The sequence below is a fragment of the Rana temporaria genome, chromosome 3, assembly GCF_905171775.1.
Source record: "Rana temporaria chromosome 3, aRanTem1.1, whole genome shotgun sequence".
In the NCBI taxonomy this organism is placed as follows: Eukaryota; Metazoa; Chordata; class Amphibia; order Anura; family Ranidae; genus Rana; species Rana temporaria.
The window spans coordinates 111740140-111756215 of NC_053491.1; the positions used below are offsets into that span (position 1 = coordinate 111740140).

The 16076-nt window shown below is 43.2% G+C and overlaps 1 protein-coding gene across 1 annotated transcript in view; it reads left to right on the forward strand.

Moving 5' to 3' along the window:
* The first annotated feature begins 371 nt into the window (after positions 1–371).
* AHCYL2 (adenosylhomocysteinase like 2) overlaps positions 372–16076 on the forward strand; it is a 104781-nt gene continuing 89076 nt past the window's right edge. Inside the window, 1 exon segment of the mRNA XM_040343245.1 lies at positions 372–773. Coding sequence (XP_040199179.1) covers positions 387–773 — 387 coding nt within the window. The 5' untranslated portion in view covers positions 372–386.

The following is a 16076-nucleotide window of genomic DNA, read 5'->3' on the forward strand; positions in this document are numbered from 1 at the left end:
TGTTTCCTTAAAAGGCCTGCCTATTGCATGTATTTACACTGAACCATTGCTATTCTTATCACATACTGAGTCTATTCATTTACAGTATGAGAGTTGGCCTATGCCACTATTACACACCTCACGCCCAACCCCACTCCACTGCTAATAAAGATCATTGAAACGGTAAAGCGCCACCCCCTCACAGTCATCCCTCATCGCTAACACCGCAAAGCCTTTCGGGTATTGTAGTCAGTTTTAATCTCTCCGCATACACGGGACACGAGCACGCACTACAATTCCCGTCATGCCGCTGCGGGCAGGGAGCCGCGCGCACAGCATGCAGAGACTTGTGGTCCATTCCTGCCGCGCATGCCTGCGCCCACACTGAGGCGGGAACTACACTTCCCATGACGCACTACGAGAGAGGGGAGGACCGAGGCGCAAAGGTGGGCGTACCCAGCGGCTGCCGGCAGCGTGCTAGTGTTTGTGTGCATCAGGAGGCAGCCGAGGCTCCAGCATCAGAAGAACTCATCATGTCCGTACAGCTGGTCACCGCGAAGATAGCAGACGTGGAGCTGAAGGAAGACAAGCCGAGCGACGGGGCCCCGCTGGTCTCTGCTGCCATGGCCGAACCGGACAACAACTCGGCCGCCCCTACGCTCAGCCAGCCGATGAAGGGGCTTCCCGCCTCCGCTATGAAGAGAAGTGAGCCGGCGCCGCGCCCGAGGGAGGTGGGAGAAGGTGCGGGGAGCCCGGAGGGCGCAGTCAGTGAGGCTCCAAGGACCGTCAAGAAGGTAATGTTCCCCGGCTCCCCCGGTACCTGTCCGCTGACGTCAGCCGTGTATGTGTGTCAATGTCACCCCATCCTCTCCTCCGGTGTAGTGTGCCTGGAAAGCAGGGCCCCATCTTTCCCTCCTCCGCCGCTTCTCCAATGGGGGACTATTTTTCCTCCATCCTCCAGCGGCGGCAGAGGACGGCGCAGTTGCTATGGAGTGATGTGCTCACAGGTGAGCGCCGACCCTCTCCCGCAGATCACTCCGACACTGCCTTCTGGTCTCCGATTGGTCCAGGGCCAGGCCGGCTCTCATTGGTTCGGGGTGTCATGGCTGTACAGGAAAATGTAGTAAGGAGAGATGTAGAGTGAATGTCAGTGTATGTGTCAGAGCACACTGGTGACCTTGAGATGTCCTGCCTGGATCCAGCACCGGGTCCAGGGATGTTCTCTTCTCATTCACATCATCAGCATCCTCTGGGCTCAGGGTCTCATCAATAAAGAATGCCTTGGCATTGGTCATGTGACCAGGCAATGGCCCACTGCACCATTGGTTATTACAGGTAAAGGTCAAGAGTCAGGAGCTGTCATTGGTGTTTACTTTCACACTGGTTTACTCAGAAGAACTCGCTGCCAGGAAAATGAGTGTTTTTGCTGCGCTTTTACACCGTATGTGGTTTTTTTTTAAAGGTCACGTGACTCAAAATTGCTTACAGGGGGTGCTTTTGATGCATTTTCCATTCATTTCAATAGGGAGCAGCATTTTTGGGGCAGTTTTTTTTAACTCCCCAAACCTGCTGCAAGCAGGATTTATTTTACACTGCAATGGAGGCGCACCAACCCAGTGTTAATACATTACTAACCTTAAAGTGGGAGTTCACCCAAAAATCAACTTTCTGCAGTTAGATCCAGCATACGGCTGACATCTGCAGTATGCTGGTCTTTTATTTATTTTTTATTTTTTTTGATACTTATCGTTTTAGCAGTATTTCTTCTATGGCTCTGAGCGGGAATTACTTCCTGGTATAGGCGTTCCCGAAGACAAGCAAGTTGATTGACAGCCTTCGATAGCGCAGCACGGCTTCCGAAAATACACACTAGTGACACACGGCAATTTACGGTGCCTGCGCAGTCAGCTCTACACGGAAGGCGCCGTAAACAGCCAAGTGTCACCTCGGCTGTATTCGGAAGTTGTGACGCACTATCGAAGGCCGTCAATCAACTTGCTTGCCTTCGGGAACGCCCATTCCCCGCTCGGAGCCATAGAAGAAATACTGCTAAAACGATAAGTACCAAAATAAAAATAAAAAAGTCCAGCATACTGCAGATGTCAGCAGTATGCTGGATCTAACTGCAGAAAGTTGATTTTTGGGTCAACTCCCGCTTTAAAGCCCCCTTTTTACATGGGCGCCTCCACTATAACGGAATCTGCTTGCTCAGCAGGGGATCGCTCTACTGATCCCTGCTGAGCATACCGGTGACAAGTCCTGGCTGCTCCGCTGTGCCTCCTCTATGTGGATAATCGGGTGCCTGTCTGTGTTCATCTGATCTGACAGACGGGGAAATAGGACCACCATCAGTCTGGACTTTGCGGGCAGGATTAGATAGTTGCGGGTGTACGCTGACACCCGCAGCTCCATAGGGGAGACTGCAAGGTATGATCAGGAGTTTTTCAGGTGGAAAGGGACCTAAATAAAAGCTTTTTTTTTTTTTTTATCAGCTTTTCAAGCACTTTTAACACAAAAGTGATTGCAAAACAGTGTGAAAGCAGAGTTTGTGGTCGTGTGTGTTTTTTTATTTTTTTTATTTTTATTTTTTTAAACATGATGTACTTACCTGCTCTATGCAATGGTAGTGCACAGAGCACCCTGATCCCCCTTCTCAGGTCCCTCGCCAGTGCTCTCCTTTGAGTACCCCATAGCAAGACTTCCTATGGGGGCACTCATGCAGGCTCGCTCCCGAGCCAGGCAGCCTGTATAGACAGACACACCGTAGCTCGGCCACATGCTTCGCTCACTGGGCCCCATTGCCTCAGCAAACGCTGCAAGATGGGGGGGAGGCCAGATGCAGTCATGCACAGCGCTGATTTGGTACGGGTGAGTGTTTGGGGGGGTAGCAAATGCACATTTTTTTCTTCTCTAATGCAGTTGAGAACCACTGATCTAGGTCAATGTTTCTCAAATCCAGTCCTCAAGTACCCCCAACAGTTTTCAGGCCTTCCATTAGGGTTGCACCGATACTATTATTGGTACTCGTGCAAATGCACAGATACATTCAGGCTTGGTTCTTTGAGCTGTCAGTGGGTCTCCCCTGTTGACAGCTGATGTGTTGAAGTCCGGTAATGGGAGCTGTCAAAAAAAAAGCAATGTTTAACATTGCTCAGTTGCTGAAACACTAAAACAAAAAAACATTGTTTCTTTTTGTATCTGTTTCTTCATCTGCAGATCAAAGGGATGAACAAAAGTTCCTCGGATTAACCCTTAATTGAAAGCGCAAACAATAAAAATCTATTTAATTTGTAAATAACTTTTCAATGCTTTTTACCATTGCTGACAGCTGAAGTGAAAACAAAACAGTTGCGGTAGGTATTTGTATCGGCGAGTGCTAAAAAAAAAAAGTGTCGGTACTCGGCATGCACGGTAGGGAACTGGGCAGTGAAGCCGCAACGCCTCAGAGGATGGTGGCGAGGCAGCCGAGACCCGAGCGGTTGCTCGGCTTCGGCTGCTGACATCGCGGGCACCCTGGACAGGTAAGTGTCCTTATTAAAAGTCAGCAGCTACAGTGTTTGTAGCTGCTGACTTTTTTATTTATTATTTTTTTAAAGCCGGACCTCCGCTTTAAGCTACCCATACACTCTGACTTCTCTCTTGCAACGTGTTAAATGTGAGCCACATACAGCTAGCATAAGAGAGCCTCTTCACCCCTATGGGAAGTAGCATATGCAGTATACATGCATCAAGTCTGTACTGGGACACATAATGGGCACAAACTGCACCTGTGTCTTGTCCTCCCTGTAAAAGTGAATGGAAGGTTTTAGGAATTTTCCACATTTGTACATTTTTGCACAATTAAATGACTGAAACTGCACACACAAGACAATTAAATCCATTTTCTTATCTTTACATTGTCTTCTGCACCTCCAGTGCATTGACCAAAATGTCTCAGATCTATTGATGCAGTTTATGGTCTGTTTTCACACGTGTTTAACCGCTTCAGAATTGTACAGGTGTGAAGGGTTTGACTCCTATGTACATACAGTATAATGGTCCACTCACTTATTGTCTGTCCTCTAATATAACCTATTGTTTCATGAAAATGCATTTAAAGTAGCAGTCTCCTTACTTTTTTTGACTAGTTTACACCTATGTGTTGCAGTTTAGCACATACAAAATAGTATTTTTGTGTGCCTATGCATGTTAAGGGAAACCTGTTAGGAGAAACTCAGTTTGCCATTTCCTGTTAAAATTCTCGCTGCCGGACTGTGATACTGACATGTTGGCATCAGTGCTTCCTGAATCACTACCTGAAACAAGTATAGAAATTGGGAGTTATTACTCATTTACAGCATGCCTGTTCCCAGGGTTGTGACTCACAAAAGTATGCAGCCAGACATCTAGCATTTTAAAATGTGACTACCCCAGGAAATGATTCTAAATGTCTCTCCCTCACTTTATGTAAAACTAAAAAGCATATTGGTTTAAAGTGCAATTCCAACTTAATCCAAACTGCTCTTAAAGCTGTTACCTTCCCCCATAACATCTTACTAGCCTCTGTAAGCTTACCTATTTTTAGCCCCTTGGGTCACGTGATCTCCTGTGTCAGCTGCAGGGGAGAGGAGAGAATGGTAATGGTGGCTGCCATATTTGTCCTTGGCACGGCTTGGTTTAAAGTGACGCTATTACTGTCTTTGTCCAGTTTTATATAACACCAGCGGTTTGTGCAGTGCTCGTTGGAGCTTACAATCTGAGAAAACATTTCTGTAAAGCTGCAGTGTGCTGACGTTCAGTAGACACTGAACAATTAGTTCAACTTCAGTAAAGTGACAGTCTGTGTATTGCCTATCCCTGGCCACTTTCTACTCTCCAGGGCTTTCCACCACTCTTTCCTTTTGTAAGGGCAAAGCCAGTGATTATTGCTAGCGGCTATGCCAACTTGGTACATTCAGCCTGCCCATACATGATGCAAATCTCGTCTGGCTCCTGCTGAACCGACTGAGATTTAAACCATCTATGGCCGGCCTTATAGGGTTGACATGGATGGTCAGTTAGCAGCTCTGTGGCACAATTTTTCTGCAGGAAAGGTGACAAGTCCTCAAGCTTTAGTAATTTTGTTTTAATTTTTTTTTATGTATACAGTTGTGCTCATAAGTTTACATATCCTAGCAGAATTTGATTTCTTGTCCATTTTTCAGAGAATCTAAATAACACAAACTTTTCTTTCACTCATGGTTCATGTTTGGCTGAAGCCATTTATTATCAATCAACTGTGTTTACTCTTTTTAAATCATGACAACAGCAGAAACTAGCCAAATGACCCTGATTAAAAGTTTACATACCCCAGTTCTTAATACTGTGTATTGCCCCATTTAACAGCAAGGACCGGAACAAAGGATGTTTCTCGACAGCCGCACTCTGAACAATGGTTGCCTTTATTGAAATGGCAACAGCACTACAAGTCACAGCAAGCAAAACAAAAAGCTGGAAAATTGACGCGTTTCGCACTGAATCTAGTGCTTAGTCATAGCTTGACTAAGCACTAGATTCGGTGTGAAACGTGTCCGTTTTGCTTGCTGTGACTTGTAGTGCTGTTCCTATTTCAATAAAAGCATCCATTGTTTAGAGTGTGGCTGTCAAACGTCCTTTGTTCCTGTCTTGCTGAATGCATTGCCTGCACCTATGATACCTGCTGCGGTTGATTTTCATTAAGGTCTCCACCTGGAGCGGCCATTCTCTCTCTCTAACATCAATGACAGCTTGAAGTCTTTTGTGGTATTTGTGGATGAGGCTCTTTATCATCTTAGATGGTAAAGCTGCCCATTCCTCTTGCCAAAAAGACTCCAGTTCCTGTAAATTCTTGGACTGTCTTGCATGAACTGCACGTTTGAGATCTCCCCAGAGTGGCTAAATGATATTGAGGCCAGGAGACTGAGATGACCACTTCAGAACCTTCACTTTATTCTGCTGTAGCCAATGACAGGTCGACTTGGCCTTGTGTTTTGGATCATTGTCATGTTGGAATGTCCAAGTACGTCCCATGCGCATCTTCCTGGCTGGTGAATGCAAATGTTCCTCCAGTATTTTTATAACATACTGCATTCATCTTGCCATCAATTTTGACCAAATTTCCTGTGCCTTTGTAGCTCACACATCCCCCAAAACATCAGCGATCCACCTCCATACCTTTCATCATAGGCCTTGTTGACTCCTTGCCAAATGTAGTGTTTATGGTTGTGGCCAAAAATGTATTTATTTATTACTATTTGTTTGTGAAGCGCACATATACCACCGGTCGGTGGTGCCAAAGCAAAATTTTGGTCTCATCACTCCAAATGACTTTGTGCCAGAAGGTTTGAGGCTTGTCTCTGTGCTGTTTGGCGTATTGTAAGCGCATTTGCGTAGTAATGTCTTTCTTCTGGCGACTCGACCATGTAGCCCATCTTAAGTGCCTCCTTATTGTGCATCTTCATTCGGCCACACCACATGTTTTCAGAGTCCTGTATTTCACCTGAAATTATTTGTGGGGTGTTCTTTGCATTCCAAACCATTTTCCTGGCAGTTGTGGCTGAAATTTTAGTTTGTCTACCTGACCATGGTTTGGTTTGAACAGAGCCCCTCATTTTCCACTTCTTAGTTTGAACACTGCTGATTGGCATTCTCAATTACTTGGATATCTTTTTATATCCCTTTTCCTGTTTTACACAGTTCTACTTTTTCCCACAGATCCTTTGACAATTCTTTTTGCTTTCCCCATGACCCCGAATGCAAAAACTGCAGTGCAGCACTGGATGAAAGATGCAAGGGTCTTTCAGGAGTCAAAAAACTCGCTGACCTTTTATACACACTCTAATTACAAGCAAAGATCACAGGTGAGGATGGTTACCTTAATAGCCATTCAAACCCCTTTGTGTCAACTTGTGTGCATGTTATCAGGCCAAAATCACCAGGGTATGTAAACTTTTGATCAGGGTCATTTGGGTAGTTTCTATTGTCATTATGATGTAAACCCAGTTGATAAATGGCTTCAGCCAACCATGAGTGAAAAATGTTTATCATTCATATTCTCTGAAAAATGGCCAAGAAATCATTCTGCCAGGGTATATAAACTTATGAGCACAACTGTGTGTGTGTGTGTGTGTGTGTGTGTGTGTGTGTGTGTGTATATATATATATATATATATATATATATATATATATAATGGGCTGTGGAAATTAACTATTAATTCATCGATTAATTGTTAATTTTTTGGATCGATCAAAATTCTTTTGATTGGTACTCGCCTCTCCGCCGGCTTCCGGGAGTTCCGTCGGAGATCCGGTGATGTCACGGACACCGGCGGGGCTTACCGTATCCATCTGAAGGGCTCCTTTGCTGTGCCTTCATATCTGTATGCCGGTGGGACCTTACGATCTGCCACACGCAAGGGCTGTTACACTTCCCTCTATCAACCTGGGATTCTACAACCATCTACTGGGAGTTGTGATAGTTACCTTCACGGGACATCTACATGCCGACGGACTGATGTTAACTTCTCCTCTGGATTCAGCAGTGGCATCGTTATACACATCGTTGTGGCATCGTTGTATCCTGCTATCCATTTCTCCAGTTGTGGGTAGCTGCACTGGGAATCAGCCTGCAAGGAGGAGATCAGCTAAAAGTAGTTGGATCTGTATGTGCATTATAATTAATCGAAATTAGTCAATCTATTAAAAAGAAAACCGCATATATATATATATTATATATATATATATATATATATATATATATATATATATATATATATATATATATATATATATATATATATATATATATATATATATATATATATATATATATATATATATATATATATATATATATATATATATATATTTAACATTTTTCAGACAACAGGGGAAACTAATTAGTTGGCTAATATTGTATTTAAGCCCCCTGCAGCTTTCCTGAAACCAGAATGTTACGTTTTACCCCCCCCCCCCCTTTTTTTTTTTTTTTTTTTTTTTAATCTGAGTTCTGTAATCCTCACACGTAGACTACCTCCCAGTCAGTAGAAATGTACTTTTGTACACAAAAAAAAAAAAAAAAAAAAATTGTGCAATGTTAAATCCTCTCAGCAACTTTAAATTGTGGAGAGAAACCTCATAAGACTGATGTGTTTTTTAATTATTTTCTTCTACCAGAGGCTTTGTTGTATGTAAAAGGCAGCAAGTGGGTGTTCCTGCATTACAAGCGGGTGCATTCTGGAATCGCCACATTACTAACAAAAATGAATAGATTGGTGTGATCTTGGTGAAAACGGTATACGGGGATATGGGAAATGATTTCCACACACACCCCATACACAGGTTGGACTGTTTGTCTTCAATCTTACCAACTATGTAACTGGTGCATACTAGAAATGCTAGTACAAAGTAGGAAGGCTCCCTGGATGTATCCCAGGCTTTGTTTGGGGTGAAATTTTAATGGCACACTATTGATCTAAACATTTGTCCCAATTCCCTCATGCCATCCTTTTTTAGCTCGATGTGGTGCATACGCTTGCCTGATTGAATAGATTGGGTAGGCTCTTATATTATGGTTTTGGTAAAGGTGCACTCAAAGGCCCCTTGCACATTATTACTCCTTTTTGAGCATCTACTTTTATTTTATTTTGTGTATTTTTGCGCATATGCTTTTGCAATTTTTTGCACAATTTTTTTCTGAAAAATGCACGGCTCTTTATGTGCCTGTGTGCGTAGGCACATTAACATTATTGGGCTGTATTTTAGCTCTGTAATGAGAAAAAAAAGCTGTTCTGGGCTTTTTCAAGCTGCAGTGTGCAAGAGGCCTAATAGTGTTTTTTTTTTCCTACCCAGCAAGCTGAATGGGGAAAAAAAACTCATGAGTAACAATCTGATGTTGGTACAGTGATTTCCCCTGTTGTTCTATTGTGTTCTGACAGGGGGACTGCCCGCCAGAACACGCCAGTAAACGACTGGACTTTTTTACTACAAAGCCATGCTGCTGTTTATAGATTCAATATGCAGTTGGGCATTGTCCTACTATACATGCAAGACCTTCCCTGAGAAAGTTGTGTTCTGGATGGAAGCATATACTACTCTAAAACCCAGATGTATCTTTCAGCATTGATGGTGCCTTTCCAGGTGTGCAGTCTGCCCAAATTAATTGCACTAATGCACCCCTATACCATCAGATGCAGGCTTTTGAACTGAGCACTGATTACCCAGAAGGTTCCTCTTCTCTTTAGTCCGGAGGATGTAGTGCCCATGCTTGCCAAAAAGAATCACTTTTTTTTTTTTTTGTCTGACCACAGAACAGTCTTCCACTTTGCAGCAGACCATTTTATGAGCTTTGGTCCAGAGAAGAAAAGAGTTTCTGGATCTTGTTGAGATATAAATTCTTCTTTGAATTATAGAGCTTTACCTTTTTTTGTGTTCAGACGCGTTTTTTGGAAGTATTCATGAGCCCCCCCCAAAGAAAAAATGGCAGAGTAAAATCTATGAATGAAAGTCCATATCTGTGTGCGAATCAAAACATTACAACAAACATAGATGTAGCAGATGTGCCTCCAAGCGCGGGACCTAATCCCAAAAAAAAAAAAAAAAGCATATATAACCAATAAGAGTTGTAGAAATAAAAGGATAAGTCACAATTGTAGTCCCACTGTGAAGCACACCGTGGATACATGTTCATCATGTGCGCACACACGGACAATCGCATGGAAGACGGCATAAAAAAAAAATCAACATTCTTTTGTCAACCCCAAAAGAATGTGAGATTGTAATAAGCCCCCTGCAGTGATGTTTATCATAAAACTATGCCTTTTTTTTTTTTTTTTCCGAATGCAGTGCTGTCATGGGCAGCTAATGTTTGGTTTCAGCCTTGTCCTTTGTGCACAGATTTCTCCAGATTATTGGCATCTTTTTTTTTTTATATGTACTGTAGAATATATATATATATATATATATATATATATATATATATATATATATATATATATATATATATATATATATATATATATATATATATATATATATATATATATATATATATATATATATATATAATATATGTCTTTGCAATTTTTACGTTGAGGAAAACTATTCTGAAATTGACAATTTTTAGACATCGCTCTTCAGATGAGTGAACATCTGTCCATCTTTACTTCCGAGACACTCTAGTGGTTATTTACTGAAGGCAAGTGCACTTGGAAGTGCAGTCGCTGTAGATCTAGAGGGGGACATGCAAGGAAAATAAAAAAATGTCATTAGCTTGCACATGATTGGATAAAATCAGCAGAGCTTCCCCTATTTTCAAATCTACCCCTCAGATTTACAGCGACTGCACTTGTTTGCACTTGTAGTGCAAAGTGAATTTGTCTTTCATTAATAACCCCCTTTGACTCTTCACACCAGACCGTTTAGCCATGTACACCGGAGCTCAGTGGCCAGTGTCGTCAGATTCTTGACAGGCTAACAGATGTTGTCTCTGTTTGCGTGTAGCTGCATAGCAAGCGTTGGTTACCTGTGGTTGGGGAAGGGTGTGTGAGCCACAGTCTGTGTCTTCGCTTGTATACCCATCTGTAACTGCGGGTAACCTCTTGGCATGTGACTACATGCGAACAGTTATGTTTTACTTAGTCTCATAGGTCGAATATTCAAGATCTGTACATTTGTCACTGCTTGTTCATGTCATTAAAGAGGTTGTAAAGGAAACATTTTTTTCATAATAAGCATCCTTTACCTGCAGACATTCCTCTTTTCACTTTCTCATTGTTCGTTTTTGCTCAAAAGTTGCTCTATTTCTTCTCTGTTTTGTTCACTTCTTGCTTGTCTGATTGTTACTCACCACCTAGAAGGGAGGCTTTACTGCGGTGGTCAGTAACATGCTCGCCCCCTCCTGGGAACTACATCTGTGCGGCAAGACGCTCTCTACGTGTTGGAGACTTCAAGGAGGTGTGAATTACTGGGCGTGCCGCAATGCATACTGGGAAATGTAGTTCTTACATGAACAAGCGCTGCAAACCAGGAAGTGAATGAGAGAACAGAAACTAGAATGCTTGAGGTGATATAGATGATGGAATTTAATAGGTATTTACTAGTTTTTTTAACACTATTCTGTCTACCTTGCAGACATTAATTTTAGGCAAAAAATGTTTTCCCTTTACAACTCTTTTAACCACTTAACCCCCGGACCATATTGCTGGTCGAAGACCAGAGTACTTTTTGCGAATCGGCACTGCGTCGCTTTAACTGACAATTGCGCGGTCGTGCGACGTGGCTCCCAAACAAAATTGGCGTCCTTTTTTTCCCCACAAATAGAGCTTTCTTTTGGTGGTATTTGATCACCTCTGCGGGTTTTTATTTTTTGTTCTTACTGTGTGGGGGGGGGCCTCACTAGGGGAAATCGCTGATCTTCTTTTCATACATTGTATGAACAGAGGATTGGCATTTCCCTCCCTGACAGGACCGGGACACACACAGCTCCCGGTCCCCGCTCTGTAACAAGCGATCGCGTGTGCCCGGCAGCGATCGCGCCTGCCGGGCACGCGCACGGGAGTCGGGGACGAACGGGGGGGCGCACTAGCCTCCGGCGGCGCGCGCCCCTAGTTGCCTGCAAGAGAGCCGACGTAGAGCTACGGGCTCTCGCGCAGGAGAGCCAACCTGCTGCCGTAGAATGACGGCGGCAGGTCGGCAAGTAGTTAAGTTGTCGCTGTCATTTGCTGCTGAAGGAGTGCAGCAGTATAATTGCTGCTCTTGGCTAGCCAAAGACCATGACCCCATATTGCTTTGATTCAGTAGCTTTCTACTTATGGCTTTGCAAAAGGACTTCCACTGGTGCTGAATGAGTTTGGATGTGTAGATCGATGTGTGGAAAAGAGGGAATTGATCAGATCGTGGAATGAGTCCTTTGTTGTAATAATGATGGCTATTCTGAATGTTTTTAGTAAGCTGTGTGATGGCATTGCTGATGAGCGAGAGCTTTATAAATCTAAAGCCAAAGTAACATACAACTCGGGGTCATCAAAGCAAAAGGTGTGCAAAATGTTGCCGTATGTGGTATTTAGCAAGAAGCCATAGCCTATGTAGACAGGACAATATACTGTATGGAAGGACTGGTACTCTTTGTGCCTGCGGTAGTCCCACTGCAGAGGTCTGAGAGCCTCCTGCCAAGTTAGACCTTTATCTCTGCATTCAGCAAAGCTCATGCTCCCTGTTAATTTAATTACCTTGGTATCCATTACGTTCAGAAAGTCTGCATAGCTTCAAGCCCTTGGCATCTTTCATAATGTGCTGAGAGTAGATCTTGGGTGGCCTATAGAAAGTACATTTGTAAAGACAGATTAGGTTTACCCATTTAATTGTTGCAAGCACTATTTCAGGTGCCCATCTACAACCCTGACCATTAGAAAATCGACCTCTATATGTAATTTCCTAACTTTCTTTACTTTGAACAGAATATTCAGGCTATAGCCTCATGGTCATGCACACTTTGGGCATCCAACTCAAATTGTGGGTGTATTGAACTGTTGGATTTGCTGGTGTCCAGTGAGCTGTATATGTTTAGACTGAAGGGATAGAAATGAATCCTGACAAAGGGAAATGGGCCATACACTTTTTTTTTTTTTTTTTTTTTTAATTCGATTTGTTTGCCCAGCTTTGAAAATCTAGAAGTATGTTGTTTTCACTGATGCCACATATGTTTAGTGCTTGGAGGGCCTCACAATAACTGTTCTCTACAAAATAATGCATTGGCCTTAAGTGCCATCATAGGACATCTTTATTCCAAAAAGAGTTTGACACGTATTGATTGGGGGAAAACTAGATATGTGGTTGTGTGATTAGGGATTTGCTCTTTGTATACCACCTTAGTGTGGAAGCCCATGCTAAAACTAAAATCCCTGCATCAGTAAAATCAGTATTCATACCTTTTCTGAAAGCAATCTGATCTCGAGCGGGGGAAGCTCTGCAGAGGACACGGCCGACAATGGCTGTGAAATTAATGCGAAGTTAGGTCACCCATAGAATTACTATGGGGCTTCCGTTGTCGGACATGTCCTCTGCACCTGCCTACACAGCAAAGTCGCGGCTGACCGCTCAGCGTCGGATCGCCTGCAGAAAAGGTATGTATACTGGTTATACTAGATGGGTTAGTGTTAGAATGTTGGTGTCTATAGATGCATGGACTTCTACTTTTGCACAGAAAACAATAGGTTCTTCTATGAACGTGCTGTAAAGAATGTCACTTAGTTGAATGAAAAGCTATGGCATATTTGTAATTTAGTAATGATTATGCATGGTACTTGTAAAAGGTTCTCTGGAACAGGGCTGTAGACAGATTTGTTATAGCACTATGTTTCCTTTTGCTAAAGAAATCGGACATGGGCTGTGCGTATAAATTAAATCCACATCAACAAAATTCTGTGTTCCTTGAACAAACCATGTGCACTTACAGCTTTGTGTACCGTTGCAAATGACAACCTCCTTTTTTTTTTTTTTTTTTTTTTTTTTTCTCTCTTGAAGCACATGATTGGTTCTTTAAATTGTCTTTCTGTTAGGGGCCTTTCACACGTAAGGGACCGTATGTCCGCATTTTCATCCATCCGTTGCGGACGAAAACGGGACATTGGTCCCTATGTGATTGCGGGTGTCAGCGGATGACCACATAAGAAAATCCTATTTTTTTTTCTTCCGTCTGCTGAGCGGCTCAGATGAACACGGACACACGGTCCGTGTTTATCTGCTCCCCCATAGGGGAGAGCGGAGGAAAGACAGGGCAGTCCCTGCACAGTGTGTGGGGACCGCCCTGTCAGCTGCCAGCTCAGCGGGGATTTTACGGAGGATCCCCGCTGAGCTTTTGCGGACACACGGAGCAGATCATTACTGATCCGCCCGTGTGAAAAGGGCCCGTAAAGTGTTACTAAACCCAGGGCCCTGCATTCACTAGATCTGGTTTCCCACAGTATGTGGAAATAAAATTATTTTAGTAAATATAAACTGCTAAATACCTTCTTTCTCATCTGCAGTATACTGTATTAGCAGTCTTGTGACTTCTATCAGTGTCTGGTTAAAGCTTGTAGGAGGAGTTTTCATTCTCTAATTGTCCTATGAGGTTGCAGGACCCCTAACCTGTTTGGACTTTCTCAAGAAATGAAACCGCAATACACACTAAACTGAGCATGTGCTGCTTGCCCCCCAGGTCGGTTCAATCAGCATATGGATTGGGGACATTGGAAGAAGGGGAGGATAAGAGAGGGGGATCAAACAGTCTTTACACAAAGTGATTAATCTCTTGGGTTCCACAGTGAGTATAACAAGCATGCTTTACTACATGCACAGACTGATTTTTAGTGTTGAGTTGAGTAACACTTTAAGCACTGAATTGAGCATCTACTTCTGTATTTGTATATGTAGCCAGCATCAAAATGCTTTTGACTTGAAATGTATGGCTGTGTAGGACTGTAATAGGTATAGTTGAATGAATCACTGCTGTATTACATGTCTGTGCTTTGGCAGTGATGGTTGGATATGTCCTTGCAAGCTTTATTCTGAATCTGTGCATCGTTGGGATCCCCTAAATGTAGTCACATGTCAGCTGCTGCTTCTTGTGATCATCTTCTGTTTTCATCAGAATAGTGATATTTCCTTACATAAAATACAATCCTAGTTCTGATAACGCTGCTTATTGTACATATGTGAGCTCTGTCAGATGTAGAGCACGGCAGCTTCTAAGAGCCAGTTAGCCATGCATAATTATTTGTCTTGTTCTTGCTCAGCCAGCCAAGCATCTTGCTGAGATATGTGTATGACAGTTTTGATAATGTGTGCTTAGGTCAGCTGTTTAGGACCGTGGTTGTGAACACTACATGTCGAATAATTTTATTTCAATGTTTTCCTGCACCTTAAAGCAGAATGTTAAAGGTGCACTTTTAGGCAAAGGCCTGTTTCACACAGGCTTTAGTTTGTATAAGGGCAGTGTGAACAGCAAGCTTTTACAAGGCATTTTCAGAGCTTTCAGCATGCTTTTCTGAAGCGTTTAAAGTACCATACAACTGCTCCAGTTTGTAAATGTTGAACACTGATCTTAAAGCGGAGTTCCACCCAAAAATGAAACTTAATCCACTCCTCGCCCCCTTACATGCCACATTTGGCATGTAATTTTTTTTTGGGGGGGGGGGGGGGGAGTGGGGGCTTCAGGGGGAGTGGGACTTCCTGTCCCACTTCCTCCTTCCGCCAAGGGGCTGGTAAGGCAAAAGCTTAATCGCCTTACTGCAGCCCCTCCCTGTAGGCGATCACCTGTCCAATCGGACGGCGCAGTGACGCTCGCGCATGCGCAGTGTGTGCCCGGTCGTGAAGCCGAAAGCTGTCACAGCCGGGTGCCCACACTTGGAATGAAGATGGAGAGGGTGGGAGAGGAGCGGAGCCCCGGCCGGCGCATCGCTGGAACCGTGGAGAAGGTAAGTGTTTGTTTATTAAAAGCCATCAGCTACACTTTGCAGTAAAGAGAGAATGCTTTCAAAAATATGTATTTTAATGATTTACAAAATGCAAAGTGAACGAACATAAAATTTACATCAAATCTTAAATTTTTTTTCTTCAAAACCGCATCAATTTTAACACTTGCATTTAGAGTCGGGTGTGATTAATTATACCAAGCAGTTGCTTTTGTTCATAAATGTCAGATGTAGGTTAAACAGTCATTTATTGAAACGGCTATGAAGTATGCTTAAAACTGGGTGAGGAACAGCCAAACTCTTCTAAGGTGAGGCTGTGGAAGGTTTTATGTCACAGGTCATACACCATGGCAAGACTGAGCACAACAACATGACCGTTATTTTGCATCAGCTAGGTCCATCCCAGGCAAAGATTTCAAAGCAGATTGGGGTTTCAGGATGTGCTGTTTTAAGCCGTTTTGAAGTAGCACAAAGTGACGGACAACGTTAAGTCGTCGATGCAATGGTCGGCTAAGAAAACCTAATGCATCAGGTGACGGACTCATCACGTTTACTTCCCTTTTGACTTTGGAAGTGTTCCAGCAGTGTCATCAGTTTCCCCTCAGCGGCTCCTTCTTGGCCTCTGTCTGCTCTGTGTATTTTGAGCAT